Raw genomic sequence first — 17295 nt, forward strand, 5'->3', positions numbered from 1 at the left:
CGCGCACCGTTCGCCGGCCACCCAGCCGCTGCCGACCCGCTTGTTCCACAGGCTGTGCTCACAGGTGGGGACGACGGGCATGAGGGGGACCTGGGAATCGGGGTCACGGTTTCTGAGGGTTACACCAGACAGGAGCGAGGGCCTCGACGCTCTGGACAGCGTGAGCACTTACAAATCGGGGCGGTGCATCCTCGATGCTGGCTGGAGACGCTCAGCAGAGGCTTCCCGGCCACCCCAGAGCAGCCCCTCAGAAAGCCATGGGCGGGGGGCGACACCGCACCAGCGCCATGCCTGCAAGGCTGAGCCGCGTGGGGAGGGTCTGGGTTCTCAGCCAGGCTGCTCCTGAGCGTGAGTGCCCCTGGGTCAGGTGTCTGGGTCCTCCTGGGGGTGTGGTCTCTGTCTCTCTCTGCCTGGCTCACTTATGGAAGAAATAAACAAAACCACTCGAACAGAAAGCCACGGAGCTACAAATCCATTGCCTTTTCATGGGGTGGCAGGATACGGGTGAGGCCGCACCCTGCCAGCTGAGGGGAGTTTCAGAGGGGGCAGCGAACTGAGCGGAACGTAGTCAAGGGGCAGGGCCTTGTCACTTCATTGACCAAGGGACTTTCCTGTTCATTAACAGCAGGGACGTCAGGTGAGATCCCATCCCAGCCCCGCACCAGGAAGGAGTCCAGCAGGGAGACTGCCCTGGTGGAAGGCAGGCGTGTGTGTGAGGCACTGCCCCGTGGGTAAGAGCTCAGCGCCCCCTGAACTCATCCTCAGACCCCGCGGTAAGGAGCCCCTGCACCCAGACTGGGCTGTGGCTCGGCCCTGGAGCCCCAAGGCTGAGTGGATTGAGTGACTGTGCTGTGGGCTGGAGGGCAGGCCAGAGCTCGCAGCCCAGGGTCCGTGGCCTCTTAACCCATCTCTGGTGCCTCCCAGCTGTGGAGCCCATGGCAGAGCAGCCGGGGGGCGCGTTGTGCCAGCCACGCCTGCAGTCCTTCTCCCTTTCCTTCTGAGCAATGAGGACACTTGCCTGGAGTCATGTCCTTGCTGTTCACTCTGCATCTTCTCTCTGCCTCCACCTTCCCTCCTGGGCACCTGGTCCCTGCCCCTCCCAGGCTGTGGCCCAGTTGTCACCTAACTAACCAGCCGCCACCCCAACTCCAAGGAGCAGCCTCTAAATGGTAGGATGCTTTGGGCCCTTCAGCACCCTGCAGGAGGATGAGCTGGTAGGAGCCCGCTGCACTTCTGCCCTCCGCGGGTCCCGTCTAGTGGTGGAACACTCCTCTGCAGCACGCTTACACTCACAGCCAGAGGAACTGCTCAACTAGTTTGAAGGTCCTTCCCTGCCCTTCCCAGAAAATTAGCCCTCCTGATTATGTTGAATTTGGGCTCATGTTAAAATACACGCACTCTCGGGGCCAGCAGATGGCATACCAGTTACGTCGCTGGACTCCCACTTGGCTGACTGCAGTTCGAGTCCTGGACGCGGTGGCTTGAAAATCATGCTAGGCGTGTGCATGTGCATGCCAAGGTCTCAGGAGGAGAATGGAGAAGAGACTGTGGCATGGCCATCCCCCCGGGAGGTATTTCTCACTTTCCTCTCACCGTCTTTCTCGGGATCACATGTGCCCTAGGGCAGAGACCTCTGAAATACACATACGCACACTAGCTAAGCACAGAGAAGCCGCCAGGGAGCGGGGACAGGTAGGAGCTCACTAGCTGGTGCTGTCCCCAGGCCGGCCGGGTGGGTGGAGGGTGACCACGTGGGTGGGGCTGTCCTCAACATCCGTGTCGACCAAGGGGAAGAAGGCAGTAAGGGCGCGGGGGTCCCTCGACACCACAGTTTTTAACGACAGAGTCCCTTGTCCGGGCCTGCGTGGGTCTCCTGAGAGCTTTATGGAGCACACGGCTCACTCCGAAGGCCAGGCGAGGGCGTTTGGCCGCACACACGCACGAGCCTGCCCTCGGACTTCCGCCACCAGGCAGCTTCTCACCCGAGCCCACAGCGGGTGGAGGATTCTTGGGCAATGCGCTCTGCACTTCGAGACTCAGATGTGGGGGACAGGTTGGTGACAAGCAGGCATCTACCCCTTCTCCTATCAAGTCAGTGGATCAAGGCCCATGTGTCCCTTGCACGTGGGACGAGAGGCCTAGCGGAGGGTCTGGCCAGGCCTGACGCGGCTCAGATGTGGCCCTCCGCTCCTGCAGCAGGAGGGAAGTCCTGTCAAAATGGCTCAACAATCCTCTAATATTTCCATGCAATTAAAGCCACATCTGCCTCCCAGGCCTGCACTCCCTCTGCTAGTGCACGGACGTGAACCAAACAGTCTGTCTTCCCGATCTGGAGGGTAACAAAGAGCTCCATTCATAACCGCCGGCACTTTCACCATTTTTTTTTTTTTCAAAGTAAAATAGAGTTTTAACTTTGAGAATAACTGTGTGGCAAGCAAGCGAGGGGTTTTTCCCCCCTAATAAATCAAATTCAACAGCCTAATAAAACGCTGGCTCCCCTCCCCCGCCCCTCACGTCCCACTCCCTGCCAGCACTCGCTGGGTCAGAGCACTGGGCGGAGCCCTGTGGCAGGGGGCGAGCCGGAGTTGACTGGGCATCACCAGGCCCCCCGAGGGTGCCCTGGCTTTTCCGGTGGATTGAGGACTGGGGTGGGCCAGGTGCCTGCCCCCTCCCGCCTTTACCTAGCTCTCAGCCTCTGAGGCCGACTGGGGACACGTCTTTTCTTCTGCTCCCTCTGCTCAAGGCCCATCCCAAAAGGGTAAACCCCACTTCCTGCTTTGCGTGGGAGGAACGGGGACCCCAGCGAGATCCTGAAGACAGGGCAGGTCTCCTGGGTCCTACCTGCAACTCTCGTCACCCTGCCCCCCAGTGAGGCTGAGCCTCTCCTGTCTTTGAAGCCTCCAGAGAGTGAGTTGCAGGAGATAAGCGCTGATAACCATCAGGCTGGGCCTATCTGAAGCCAGCACAGTCTTCTGAGGTCCTCTGCACTCCTAGGCCAGAGAGACGCTAGTCAGAAAACAAGGGAAAATGCAAACCAAGCAGCATCGTGCTGCGTCCTCTCCTTCTGGCCTTGTTCTGTCTCAGTTTACACGCTGGGTGACCCAGCACGGCACGGCACCCCAGGGGACTCCAGCACAGAAACACAGCCTGGGCCTTTGCTTCATTCCACTCTGGGGCTTGACATCAGTGGAGGAAACCCCAGTCCCGGACCAAAAACGCAAGGAAGGGGCCTCTGCACACGGCACCTTCCTTCCCAACATACTTCCATGGGCATCGTGTCCCCGTCTCGTGACATGTCTCTGGGAGGGTAGGACAGGCCAGCAGGAAGTGGGGTGCCAGGAGCACATGCCAGCTGTCTGGCTGTAAAACCGGGGCCCATTCTGTCTATCCTACCTGAGGTCAAGCAGCTAGAAGATACCCAGAAATCGGAGTAGCCTGGAACCTGGGCACTCCACTGCAAGCATTTGGAAGCGTGGGGGACATGGATGGAGTCGGGCAGGGGGCTCTGAGCGGTGCATCACCAATGCATGAGGGGACGGTGGCCGGCCTCTGGCTGTCCTGGATGTCTGCACTGTCACCTTATTTCTTAGCATGGGTTATTAGCAAGAAGCAGACGCTGAACTCATGGTGGAGAGTGGGAAAGGCAGAGGTCAGAGGGTCTGGAGACCAGAGAGGCCAGAGACCCCTGACCCACTTTGGGGTCTTGAGCATTTACTTCTCCGGGTTTGTTTTCCTCTAGACAGTGAGGGAGGTGGCACGAAGGCAGGATGGTGGGGAGGGTGTGCAGCTCGGAGGGGGCCTGCTCCCCCGTGACTGTTGAAGAACTGTCCTCCAGCACGGCCCGGGAAGATCGGTGGCCATGCCCATTAGGATGGAAAGCCATGACACATCTCATGTGCGCCCACCCTCCCAGCTCCGGTCCGGCGGGCTTAGGGGGTGCCGTAACACTCTGATGGCCAAGGCCGTCTATGAAGGCAGTTGGTCACCTCCGCACAGGTTCAGTGCAGCGGTCCTGCCCCAACGGCCGAGCCCTCGATGCTGGCGTGTCACGGCCCCGGGCACCCTCCTGCAGTTGGAAGTAAGCCTTCTGCAGAAACCTCACACGGGGTAACAGAGCAAAAGTCACCGGGCCCAGCCACCCAGAGTGTCCTGAGGACCGCGACTCACTTTCCCATGGGCTATCTTAGGAACCTCGGTGCCCCTCAGTGGTCTCTCAGGGTGGGCGTGAGTTTGTGCGGTGTAGTGGGGCAAGGGGGATTTCACCTGATCTCTGGGTTTTGGGGTTTTATTTTGAAGAGGTTTTTGCTTTAGGGAGAGAGAGAGAGACATAGACAATGAGAGAGAGTAAGAAATCACTCCCCGGGGTGCTGGCCATGCCACAATCCCTTCCCTTCCATTCTTTGCCCAAGATCTTGAGCACGCACACACACGCATGCTGGGCCTGAGTTTTAAGCCACCAGGTCCTGGACTCGAACTGTGGTGGGCCATGTGAAAGTCCAGCAATGTAACTGCTACGCCATCTGCTGGCCCCATCTCTGGATCATTTCACAAGAACATATTCACATGTTACTTATTTCACTAAAACTTGATTTTTAAAGATGGGGAGAAAAAAGACTGTCTTGCCCACATATGACTTTATTGTGTGGAGACGGAGTGATGCCGGATTCTTGCCAAAGGTTCTAGACGCCACTGGCTTAGAGAGGTTGCCGTGATGCAGCCTGCGTGCACCAGGGTGGCAGAGGCCATCAGAGAGGCAGGACGCTTGCTCATGTGAGTCTACGGCACAGTCACATTTACGGAAAAACTCGAAACGCTTCATGTTTTGTTTTTCTGTCAACTCCTAGTCCTGACAGTCATGCCACAAGGTGAGTCCTATGGCGTACTCATTTTACAGATGAGGGAGGGAGCCATGCAGGCCCCGGGGTCCTCCCCATCCCCAGCTCCTGCTGAGAGGCACAGTTATCTCCATGTGGCTAGCAGCATTCCGCACTTGGAGCAGGCCTCCAGAACTCCCTGACCACGGAAAGTTACCTCTGCCCCGGAAGGGCCAGACGGTGCGGCTGCCCCACACAGGGGCTCCAGGTTCGCACCTGGAGGTCTCCCTGGGAAGGCCAAGTGTGTACACGCCACGGTCCAGGGCAGGCTGGAGTTCAGAGCTAGTTTAGAGCTAGGATCTCCGCAAAGACTCTGTTGGGGGTTCTAGTTCCATGTCTCTGTTTCTCTTATTCATGGGAGGAAAAAAAACCCCTAAAAAATAAAATCTACCACAGAAAAACATCTCTGGAGCTCTTTCCCATAAGCCTATATATCCTTTTGAAATGGTTCGTGGGGGTTGGAGGAGAGGCTGAGCGTGGCCGCTGGTTGGTAGAGGGTGCTTCCTCTCGGGCACAGACCAGGGGCCGGGCTGGGTGCTGAGTCAGGGCCCTAGCCCCATTGACGAGGGGTCTTGTCTTGCTCCTGGCCCCCGCACCTGCACACACACACACACCCACAAATTGCAAAGCATTTTGAAAACTGCTAAAAATGACACTTTCAATATTTAACTTATGCAAATATGATTACAGCAAAGTATACACACAGACAAGGTGGAGCTCTCTTTTCTGGAATCTGAAAATGGTTTCCCACCGATCATACGCACAACGTTTGCTGAGCATTGCTTTGGGACAGCAATCAACAACCACGTTGTAAGCAGTGTCAGCCTCAGGGTTTTGTTTTGAGAGGTTTCAGCCCTGGTGACAAGTTTTATCTATCCCTGGCATTTTCTGGGTGTGTCTGAACGGGTGTGTCACAAGAAATCTCTCTGGGTTCCTAAATTCTCAACCAAAGTTGCTCGAGTGACAGACTGACTCAGAAGAGTGTCAAGCTGCCAGTTAAAACTGCGAGTATGGCAGGCCTGCTGCTAGTGCTGGGAGACCTTGAGGGTTGCAGAAGCCGAAGTATTGCCGACAGCAGCAGTGGACGGTCACGAGGCACATGCTCACGACTGGGAGTTCCTGGGTGCGAGCTTCCAGAAGGTTCCAGAGCGGAGGAACTACCCTGCTCCTCTTTCCTAACGCTCTCTGGTTGCCCTGCACACCTGAAATGAGCATGCACAGCTCCCCAGAACAGAAAGCAGAGAGAACGCATGTAGTGGGGCTGAGCGGGTGGGGACCTCGGGGGCGGGGCTGGTTCAGCTCTGGTAGCTTCATTTCCTGCTCAGCGGTTGGGTGAGGGGTTTAAACAGGAGCGTCTCAGTGCTGCCCTCATCCAAGACGTCCAAGGGTCCTCTGCCTGAAGATGGTCCTTGGCCTTGGGAGGCCACAGGGAGGCCTCAGTATTAGGAAAGTTCAGGGCTGGCCACACCCTGACTCCAGCTGCTGGTCTCAGCCGTCCTTTGTCCTGTCCTTTCAAAGTTCCCTCCCTCCCAAATTGGATTTTATGCCTTCTCAGACCAGCGCACGAGGGCTTTGGAGGGGTTTGGAAAGTTCCTTGTTCGTATGCTGCTTTCTGATCGCAGGTCCACACGAACGGCCAAGGAAGTTTGGCATGGGGCGGGGGGCAAGTGGAGGGGGCCTTGGAAGTTCCTAAAACATCGCAATGCAGCCTCCAAACTCTGGCTCACTCTGCCACCCGGGAAAGCTCGGGCCACACGGAGTTGCTGTGTGTCCTGCTTATCTTATCTAGAGATGGCCATGCCGACGTCCCCACCCCACACTGGCCTCTCCGGAGTCGCACATCTCTGCCACAGAGCTCTCCTCTCCCACGCAGCTCCCGGGCATGAGCCCACGTGGTGTCTTAGGAAGGGCGTCACTTTCTGGGCTGCCTCCACACCCTGGAGATGGCAAGGTCACTCGAATGTTCCGAACCGCACACGGGCCAGCCATGCCAGTCTCCATGATCACATTAGCAAGTCTCCATTAACACTCATCTAGGGCCAGCCCCACTCCTGGGCTGGGCGGGCACCCTGACTGTCTGTCTCCCTCCTTCCCTCCTCGGGTGGGAGCGGCAGAACACGCACCTTCCAGTAGTGGGAGAGGGTGAGCCAGTCCTCCGGACTCGGGACTCCAGCCCTTCTCGTCTGAGTTCTGCCCGCAGACGCTGCGGCAGACGCACATGTACTGCTCTGCGATGCTGTTCTCTCTGCCGTTTGATCTTGCCTCTCGGGTAGATCACAGGCAGGTCTAAGGCAAGGTCCTTCTCGCCACTGCTTACCGGTGGAGCTTGCAGCGGGCTCCGCAGGGGTCCAGTGACCTCTGTTGATGGGCAGTTTGCACCGGACACAGCGGGGCTGGGGCTGGCGGCTGGGCTCTGCCGTTTCATGCTGCTCACGTCCTTCAGGGGCAGTAATGCCTGAGCGACAGGCCCTGCTGCCATTTTCTCAGAACCAGGAAGTGAAACTAGCCACCAAGAGCGAGTGACCGCCAGCCAGGGCACGACTGCAAGCCAAGCAAACACACCGCAGGGAGAGCGAGGGTCGCCGGGACCGACGTGTCCCACTTGCAGTTAGTCGTAGAAACGGAGCATAACCTCGCAGAAACGTGGTTTCCTTCCCTTCCTCTCACCCTGGTTTCAGCCAGAGCCCGTCACTTTACATATTTTTAAAACTTATTTCTTCTATGAGTGAAGCAAGGAAGAGAGGCAGAGAAACACCACCCGACGGGGTCTTGGTGCCCCAGCCTGCCCCAGCCTCGGCCAGCGTGGCACAGGGAGGTCTCCAGATGTGAACGGGGGCCCCGTGGGGATCAGCCTGGAGAGCACCAGGATTTTCACTGCATGCCCTCTGCCCCCACCCTCTGCTTCTGCCTGGTCCAACCAGGTGTCCCCGTGTGCGTCTGTCACGCCGCACTGAGCCCTGCCTCCGCCCTGTCTCAGCCTGCAAGGCCAGGCCTCTGCTAGAGCTCCGAGGGCACCTCTGGGTGCAGGAGAACGTTCTTTGCCCACACGGTTTCCTCTCTAGATCTCCCCACAGCTCCTCCCACCCACCCCTGCCAGCCTGGTATCTATTTTTTTTTTTTTTTTTTTTTTTTTTTTTTTTTTGGAGAGGTTTTTGCTATAGGGTGCGTGTGCTCACCAGACAGAGAGAGACAGACAGAGAGACAGAAAGTGAGAAATCACCCCCCAGGGGGGATGGGGGATGGTCACGCTGCAATCCCTTCTCCTCCATTCTCCTCCTGGGATCTTGGGCATGCATGCACATGCGCCCTGCGTGAGTTTTAAGCCACTGGGTCCGGGACGCGAACCGCAGTCGGCTACGTGGGAGGCCAGCGACATAGCCATTACGCTAACTACTGGTTCCCCCAGGCTGGTATCTTTTCACCAAGCCGAATCTCTGGCAAATGGTTTGGAGAATGTTTTCTGTGAGAAATTGGAGTCTCCCCTCACACCGCTAGTGGGACTGTCAAGTGGTGAAGCTGTTGACTTGGAAAAGTCTGACAGTTCCCCAAAAGGTGACACTAGAGCTACCATGACCTGGCAATCCAATCCCCAGGTGTGTGCCCAAGAGAAAGGAAAACACACCCTCACAGGAAGCTGACCACAAACGCTCGCAGCTGCAGCCACATCGTAAGAGTGAAAAAGTGGAAACAACCCAGCGTCCCCGAGTGATGACCGGGTAACTGTGATCCATTGTGAAGGGAGTAAAGCGGAGCAGGATAGAGGCAGCAGCACGCGGATCCTGAAAGCTGGAGGGAGCCGACCGGAAGACGCGGTGTGAGTCTGTGTATGTGGAGGCCAGAGCTGCCACCCGTTTGGGGCGTGAAGCAGAGTGGTGCCTCCCTAGAGGTGAGGATCTGGCGGGTGGTGGCCGGGGGTGGCGTAATGCAAACAGGTACGGGGTTCCCCTTAGGGCCCCTGAGGGTCTGGCTGTGATGTCGCATTGGCTGCACAGCACAACCATCCCCAAACATCCTGGCGGCGCTGGGAAGGAAGGAGCTGTGTCCAGGTGAGGCTGCAGAGGTCGCCCCAGTCGGTGGCCGTGGGGCTGTGTTTGATACCCAGGCAGCAGTCATGTGCACCCTCGCATCTCGGCGCAACCACCACGTCGCCATCATGTGCTCTGTCAGCCCTCTCCTCATTGGGCTGATGGCAACCCAGATAGGAGAAGCTTGTGGGTGCGCTGACTTCTCTCTGAAAAGTCCGTTTTTGAGCCTGTTTCATGCTGGGAGACCATGACTGGGGCAGGTGGAAAACGTGAGCTTCTGGGCATACGAATGCATCGAGATGAGGATTTCTGGGGACCTTTGTTCTGTTTGTAAGGAAAGGAGGTGACCAAAGAGATGTGGCTAACTAGACAGACAAAGGCAGGACAAGGGGCTCTGCTGGGCCCTATCTGTGCAGCTTCAGGGGCCCCCACTGCACAGCATCCCCACACTACCCCATGCTCCTGTCAGTCTGGTGCCAATGGCCAGTGCAGCCTTGGCTCACTGTGGGCCACCCACAGTGCCCAGCCCTCCTGGCCGGCTGCTCCTGGCTCCCTTTGCCTATTAACAGCATCTATCCTGCCCCAGTAACCTGGTGGGGCTCACCCAGCACAGCCCAGGTTAAAAGGAACACAGTGAGCTTGCTCGACAGAAATGCGCAGAGCAGCCGAGACGCTCCTGGATCGGGGTCCTGCCAGCTCTTCTCAAAGGCTGCTGCCGGACCTGCAGCATCCCAGCCACTGGAAGGCTTGATCCCAGCGGAAGCTTCCCGGCACCATTCCTGAGCTAGGGAATTAGACCTTCCAGAGCTGAAGCCAAAGAGCCAGCACTCTTCCACTCGCCCAGTGTTCGTGCCAGTGGAAAAGCTGCTTCCCATCACATCTGCTTTGAAAATGCCAGCCTGCATCACTTCCCCTCCTCCCATGGAGCGCCGGGGGCAGGGTCTCCAGGAAGCTCAGGGAATGCACATTACGCAGAAACTGCATGGATTTCCAAACCGTTTCGCACCGAGATAAACTCATACTTTAAATCCACATCCCAGGAACTTTTGGAAGTCCCTTTGTGCTCCGACGGGTCCCGAGACAAGAGAAGAGACCTGTGCAAGTCTGTTCAGACTTCCCACTCTCATCTGTCTTCAGAAAGCACCTCTGAGTGGCCCTCAGACGCACCTCGGAAGCCATGAGATGCTTTCACAGAACGTTACTACAGGCCATTGAAAGCCTCCCTAAGCCTCATTTTTCTTTTAAAAACTGTCTTCATGATAGCACACACACGTGCAAGGGAGAGAGAGAGAAGCACAGCGTCTTACCAAGCTGCCAACCCCTTCCCCAGCCCTCTAGCTCCTCAGGGTCGTGGACACACACGCGTCTGGTGTGTTTTCAGGCCAGTGTGGGGACCTGAACCCTTGGTTGGTCATCTTGCTTCCAGCATGGCAGTTCAGTGTGCAGCTGACTGTGCCACCAGGCTGGGCCTTATTTTCTTTTCAAATTATTGTGAGAACAAGTGCCGTGCTCTGGACAAGACAAAGGCTTTGCAAGCTGAAGAGATCATGTATGTTTCTTTTGCATTTCTGGGAACTAGCTGTTTCTTAGAATCGTAACGTGCTCTGGTTCTGCGCTGGAAGTGGTGAAGCGTATCCCTTCCTCCCATCCTAACCACTTAGGTGTACTTGTCTCATCTTCAGAGGGGTTTTCCTCAAACTTCGATCTGAATGACCCTGCCATAACTCTCTCAGAGTCCTCCTCCTCCTTCAAGGTGCACACCACACTCACAGGCTTGTATTCACGTGCGGAGTCAACCCCTCGGACTGACAGGCGTTCAGCGCCTGCAGCTGTGAGCGCAGGGGCTCCCCACGGTGCCAGGCAGACGGAGCGGCTCCGGAACTGTGTGTCTCATGCATGATTACAAAGCTCTTATTTGGCAATTCATACAGAGCGGGAGGGCCAGAGGAGCTAGGCTCACGGGGGTTCTACCCACACATCAGTTCCTGAAAAGCTTTTAAACACGCAGGGCTGTACTTTAGCTCTCCTAAATAAGAAGTCAGGAGTGCAGACCCGGGCTGGTGGTCCCTGGCCCAAGTGCTGGAGACGGAGGGTGCTAATCAACTGTATTCTCATCTCTCTGACACGCTGTAGGTTTTCCATGAGTTTCAGAGCCTTCGTTACTTAGGAAGGTGGAGCCCACTCTCCTCGCCTCCTCTCCTCCACAGCTGCACTGGGAGATGCCTACCTAAGCATTCTGAAACCCCGAGATGACAGGCGAGACTACAGCTCAAGCCACGATGACTGTTTCTAGCACCCCGGGTTTCCAGCACAGGGCTGCAAACTTTCAGTTTTGCCAAATGAGTGTTCAGACAACTTCTCTGAGGACTTTTTTTTTTTTTTTCAGACATTGCCCCTTTAACAGAAAAGAGGGCCACCTGGTTGTTAACCACTTTTTCCTACTTGACCTCTTGTTTTGTGGTGCACAAGTTACACAAGCAGACCGTTAGACACACGCTGGCTCGCTCGCGCTTTCTCACCATCTAGCTGCAATCGGACAGCCGGGCCAGTGGGCATGAGAGCACGCTGCACCCACCCCAACACTCAGGGCTCCCCCAGGCAGCGAGTCCAGCCTGGTCTCTAGCGGACAGGAAGAAGTGGGCACGGGGAATGTACATGTCCCCATGTGGCTTCTGGTCACAGCTCTGCTCTCCCTTCAAGCCCTACAAGCTGTGAGAGCAACAGGAAATGGCCCAGGTGGTATATACAGCCCCGCGAGTCGTCTGAAGGTGCTACTTTGCACGGTTACTGTGAACTTTTCACTGGGAGAAGACAGGGACATGTGTAAAATCGGTCTCCCGGCCCGAGAAGGAAGACGGACATTGTGCCTTCCCAAGGCCAGTGCATGTTCTTTTCCACCAGATTTCTGGATACCTTCAGCAAAGGCTCAGAAAGGATGGAAATGGTGTAGAGGAAAAGCAGGATTTCCGTGAGCCTTAAACAGAGTCCTTCTGGGAGAATCATTCATTCCACAGATGAGCTTCCCCTGAAATTCATTAATTAGACTTGGCTCCCCTGTTCCACTTCCCTGCAGATAAAGAAACACAACCCTCAGCAGCTTATTTGGCACACGGCCCTTGGTCTAGTGCCCCCAGGAGCCTAGCAGAAGAAGAGCCATTAGAAAAGGGCCTGGTGTCAGGGTTTGCAGAGACCCACACTATAGCCCGCCTCCCGCCTCTAACAGGAGCCATCCAAAGGAAACGCAAGCCAGCTCCATCCCAAGCCCACCCTGAGAGCCGAGCTCTCTTGACTGCGTTGGGGGTGGTTTTCTTGAGTGCCGGCTGCTCGTCAGCGGTCTAGACAAGAACGCATGTTCTGGACGCTGGCCCCGGCCTTGGCAGTGCCATGTGCTCTGTGCCCAGCGCCTTGCTCTGCTGAGCAAGTCTGGAATCGCGTGCCAGGAGCGTGGGACTACGGGAGCAGGCCAGCCACAGTGGGCAGATGGGCTCTGACCCACAAACGCATGCTAGGGACCTTGGGCAAATCAGGAGCACTCCAGATGCCTGGGTTCTCGTCTGGGACAGGGGACGAAGTGGTAGGGAGGGCTGAAAGAGGAAATGTAAGTATGGCTGTTTCTTCAGTTTTACCAGGGGGCATTGCGCTCACTGCAGAGAGACAGAGAGGAGAGTGAGGAAGCACCGCCCAGGTGGACGACCACATTGCAATCAGTCCTCCATTCTCCTCTTGGCATTTTGGGCATGCACACACACACACACACACACACACGTGTGTTTCTCAAGTCTCTGGGCCCAGGACTTGAACCACACAGTCGACTATGTGGGATCTAGCTGCCTTAACCACTGCACTACCGACTGGCCCCAGATACAGGTTTTAGCTCAGCACCTACCTAACACAGGCACGACGCATGGTAGTCACAGTCGGGCTGGCAGGACTCTGAAAACTGGAGTGGGACTTGATAGCAGAAAGAACCCTTTGGAATAAAGACCCTGCTTTCAAAACCGTCAGCTTTTCTATGTCCTGAAACAACGCTAAGTTGACTGGCTGAAGTCCGTGTTCTGAGAGGAGAAAAGCTTCAGGCTTAGAACTGTCCACACCATCCTCCAGGGTGCCCCACACCTCAGGGCTGACCAGCGAATGTGGTGCCTCATGTTCTCAGCCCTTCCTATCCCAGAAAGACAGTCGAGTTGTAGAATGCATTTTGAGAAGAAGCACCGTCCCTTTAGCCTTGTCCCACACTCTGGAGCACGAGCATTGTTTCCCATCCTCGCCGTTCCCTGGGTTCTGGGGACGCATTCTTCCAGGCTGGTTCTGAGAGCCCAGCTCGTGCTGCTGCTTTGCCGCCACACACACTTGGTGCAGGGTGGCGAAGGGGCCCCAGCTCCCTTGCTGAGCGAAGGGTTCGAGCTGTGCTGAGCCGTGGACTGGGCTTGCCCTGGGAAGCCCCACAGACCTCACGCCCTTCAGGGGATCCTCTCCTCCCCACCTGTCCGCCTCCCTGTCCGGAGCTCCAAGTCCTCGTTCAGCCTCAGTGCTCCAGGCCGAACACATGGGGCGGGTAGAGCCTGCAGCCTGCATGCCTGAGACAAGACGTTTCTCTGAGCTCCCACACTCACGGCAGATCCTGCCCAACTCCGAGCCCCTGGAGAAGAGGTGCCAGCAGGTCTCCCTCCTGTGAGATAAATCAGGACACCTGAAAGGAGCCATACTGTTTATGAACACGATAAGCTCACTTCCTGGAGTGCTGTTAGTGCTTCCCCACCTTTCTCTTTGGGCTGCCTCTGCGCTGCCCTCGGACACTTTGGGGTACAACTGCGGGTGTCCAACAGACCCCGCGCCGTTCAGTCTTTCAGACACCCAGGGGCTCGGCCAGCCCTTCCTGGGCTAAGGCTGGCAAGGCCGCTGTGGCACTGCTGTGCAGATCTCAAGCGGCTCTTGACTTCTTGAATAAAGGAGGTGGGGCAGGAGGCTGTGTTTCGGAGGCTGGAGCCCCGGTGGCTGGAGAGTTGACTTCCTCCCGTCTTGTGCCCCTCCCTCTGGCCAGGGGACTGGCCCAATTGTTTTGTTTTCCGTGTTGTTTATCCCGTGGCGTAACGCAGGCAGGGCAGGCTCGCCCGCTGCTCAGGTAAGTCAGTCCCCCAGGTAAACGGGGAGCAGAAGTGATCTGTTTCCACGCTACGGGGGTAGTCCCTCTTCAGAAGCTGCTGGGCCCCACGATGGGGCTCTGACTGCCACGCTAACAGGCTTTGCTATAGGTGGAGCAGGTCTGGCTCATCCACACGCACTCTGGGCGTGAGCGTTGGGGAGAAGCTAGTGTGTGGAAGGGAGAAGGCAAAGCCCCGCCAACAGAGCCTGCACCCACTGCCAGGAGGCACGGTACCTGGGTAGTGAAGCCAGAAAACGTTCATGCAAACCCGGAGCGCGCCCGGAGGCAGCGAGGGACTGGGATTCCAGATGCTTACAGCACAGCTGTCAGCTCGGCCCCTGTCCTCCTGTGCCCCGAGAGGACACTCCCATGGCGGCCGAGGACTTCTTGGCTCCTGGACCCATGGTTCTGCACCAGCCTCTGCCAGGAACTTGCTGAGGATAAGGCAGACCCCTGCCACCCAGCGGGGAAACTGCTGGGGCACTGCCTGGGGCCCACCTGTGCTGGACATGGCTGGGCAGGGCTTCTGCTTACAGGGATGAGTGGGAGGGGCAGCGTCAGCTCGCTGGCACATGGATGAGGTTGCACCTCTGAGTCCCTGAAAGCAGAGCAGTCTGCTGAAGGCCCACAGGGCGGCCATGTCGTTCATGAGGAAATCGAATGTGCTAGTCAGGGTGGAACTGGCCCGAGGGGAAGTGAGGCCAGGCAGGGAAGCACTGCTTCTGCCCAGGGAGTCCAGACAGAGAGCAAGGAGGCCTGGCCTTCCCTTTCCGACTCCTGCCCCTCGACTTAAACGAGCCAACACTAGCCACACGGGAGGCCCCAGGTTAGGTCCTACGGTCTCCAGTCCATGCCAGATGGGTGTGTGTGTGCCCATGACCCTGGCTGGCAGAGGCTGGGGTGGGCCCTGGTATGCAGACCCCGTGGGGAGAAAAAGGACCAAATGGGGGTGCAGCGGCGGTGAAGTGTGGCCCTCAGGGAGGCTGAGCCATGGGAAGGTTCCGGGTTTGCATCCGGAGATGTCTGATTACTGGGGCAGGCATGTGCCCATGACAGGGCCGGCTGGTGCTAGGTGTGGGCTGCAGCACTGGGACCCTGTTGCAGGTGTGCACTCTCTCTTTCTTGCTCATAGGATAAATAAATAAATAAATAAATAAATAAATAATCAGTGGCCAAGTTCTGCAGGCACAGGGTGCCCATCCTGTCTGGGGTGGGCCAAGGCGACCCTGGGTGGGGCTGCCGTATGCAGCGGAATGCCGGACCAGACATGGAGGTTCTGGGCACCTCCTCCTACTCTGCGCCCTGTGACACCACAGTGGTAGCTTGAAACCGGCTTTGGAGGGAGTGTTTACACCACAGAAATGGGCGGGCATCGCAGACCCGGAGGACTAGCAGCAGAGCATGTGCCACCCCCGCTGCCGATGGCCTGCTTCTAAATCCAGCGGGACTCAGTCCGGACAGGAGTCTCAGGCTGCAGCAGGCTGGCTCTCAGAGCGGACCCACCTGCTCTGTCCCCCGCGGTGACTGCAGACCCAGCCCTGAGTCCTGCCAGGTCTCTATGACTGTCACACAGAGAGGGGGCCAAGGCACCTGACTGACTGGGAGCAGCACCCGTGCACCCCGACTCCTCCCCCTCTTCCTCCTCAGACTCTCCTCGCTGTAGCTCGCTGCGGGTCTAGACAGTACTCTGTGCCCTGCAGCTGTCTATTCCAGGCCATGACGGCACGCTGGCCGCTGTCGATTCCGGAGCCCCATTGCCAGGCGCCCAGCGAGGCACTCTGCCATCCTGTGCTATCTGCGCTCAGCGGCGCTCACGAAACGGTTTCTTCATTCACAGCTGGGGCGAGCCTCAGGGGCCTGCTCTCAGAGGTGGGACTGACCCATCGGAACCTTCCAGATGTTGGGTCCCGACCCATGCTCCTGCCGCTCTCTCACGCCCCTTCCAACCAGGGCATGGGTCATCCTCCTGGAAACGCTTCCGATGACGGCCCTGGGGGGCCTCGAGGGGCACGGCTCCCTGGGCCCCTTGCAGGCCGCGTGGCCCTTCCCCGACGCAAGCGCCTCCCCCGGAGCACACTTCCTCCTCAGCCTGGCCCCCCCGCCCTCCGCTCAGAACTTCCTCCTCGAGGCTCTCTCTGCAGCCCCACCCAGCCGTCATGGCTTCCCTCGCTTCCCTCCGAGACGGCCACTCACGCCCACCTGCATTTCCTTTGCCCGTTTGTAGCACCGCTGCCCACGGGGGTCCCCTTCACTGCGCATGCCCGTGAGCTCCGCGGCAGCAGGTGCCGGCCAGGCTGGGAGGCTTCCTGGGCTGTGGGGGACCTGCCCTCTCCTCCACAGGCCATCTCCCAGCGGCCCGCCACGTGACTCGGGCTCTGCCTCGTGCTGGCCGGAGCCGCCCTTGCTGTGGCACTGAGGCGGGGACGGGAAGTGGCCAGGCCAGTCAGCGCCCTCGAGAAACGCTCTTTTCCACCCTGCCACTCGGCGACCCACCTGCAGACTTCCGTGCAGTGTGGGGCCAGGCGAGGGCAAGTCTCCCAGAGGGTCTTCCCCCAGGCCCTCCTCCCTACCACCCCTCCTTCCTCCTGCTCCTGCACCTGCCTTGAGCTGCCGGGTGGGGCGGTGGGGGAGGGGATCCCGACTGGGTGTGGGAGGTGTCTGTGGACTTAGTGCTCTGAAAGGTGTGAGGATGCAGGGGGGCATGGACGAGTGTCCAGGGGGAGGGACGAGGGAAGAGGAGCGGGGCTGGCACAGAACCAGGACAGAGCCTCACCCGAAAGGCTTCCGAGGAGGTGGGGGAGGCCGACCGGGGCCTCCCAGAGGAAGCTGGCACTCTGTGGTGCATTTGGGGAGCCGACTGTCTCGGACATGGCTGGCAGGGAGAGGGGGCACGGCGGCCCGGCTAGCTAGGCTGCCTATTCCTCCCAGTGTCTCTCAGCCCTGTCCCTGGCCCGTGCAGGGCCATGTACAGTCGTCTCCACTGCGCAAGCCCAGCAGGGCCCTCGCCCCACCTGCTCCTGGCCTCCCCAACGTTACAGGCTTCCCTCGGCACCTACGGCCACTTTGAGACGGGCACACAGTTTTCACAAGACCGGTTTGTGGTTTGGGTTTTTTCCCTTTATAAGTTTGCAGCTGCTAGTTTTGAAACCACCAGCCCTGAGGCAGCTTAGTCAGAGAGAATAAAAGAGAGGGAGGACGAGATGTCTCTCTGGAAGTCAGAGAGGCCTCATTTGAAGGCCCCCACTGCCCCGGC

At 58.0% G+C, this 17295-nt stretch overlaps 1 protein-coding gene across 1 annotated transcript in view; it reads right to left on the reverse strand.

Annotated features, from left to right (window-relative positions):
• FLI1 (Fli-1 proto-oncogene, ETS transcription factor) overlaps positions 1-16566 on the reverse strand; it is a gene marked incomplete in the record, with an annotated part of 82095 nt that extends 65529 nt beyond the window's left edge. Inside the window, 1 exon segment of the mRNA XM_027772699.1 lies at positions 16242-16566. Coding sequence (XP_027628500.1) covers positions 16242-16301 — 60 coding nt within the window.
• Positions 16567-17295: the final 729 nt, after the last annotated feature.

Source organism: Tupaia chinensis, unplaced genomic scaffold, assembly GCF_000334495.1.
Source record: "Tupaia chinensis unplaced genomic scaffold, TupChi_1.0 Scaffold000292_1, whole genome shotgun sequence".
Classification (NCBI taxonomy): domain Eukaryota; kingdom Metazoa; phylum Chordata; class Mammalia; order Scandentia; family Tupaiidae; genus Tupaia; species Tupaia belangeri.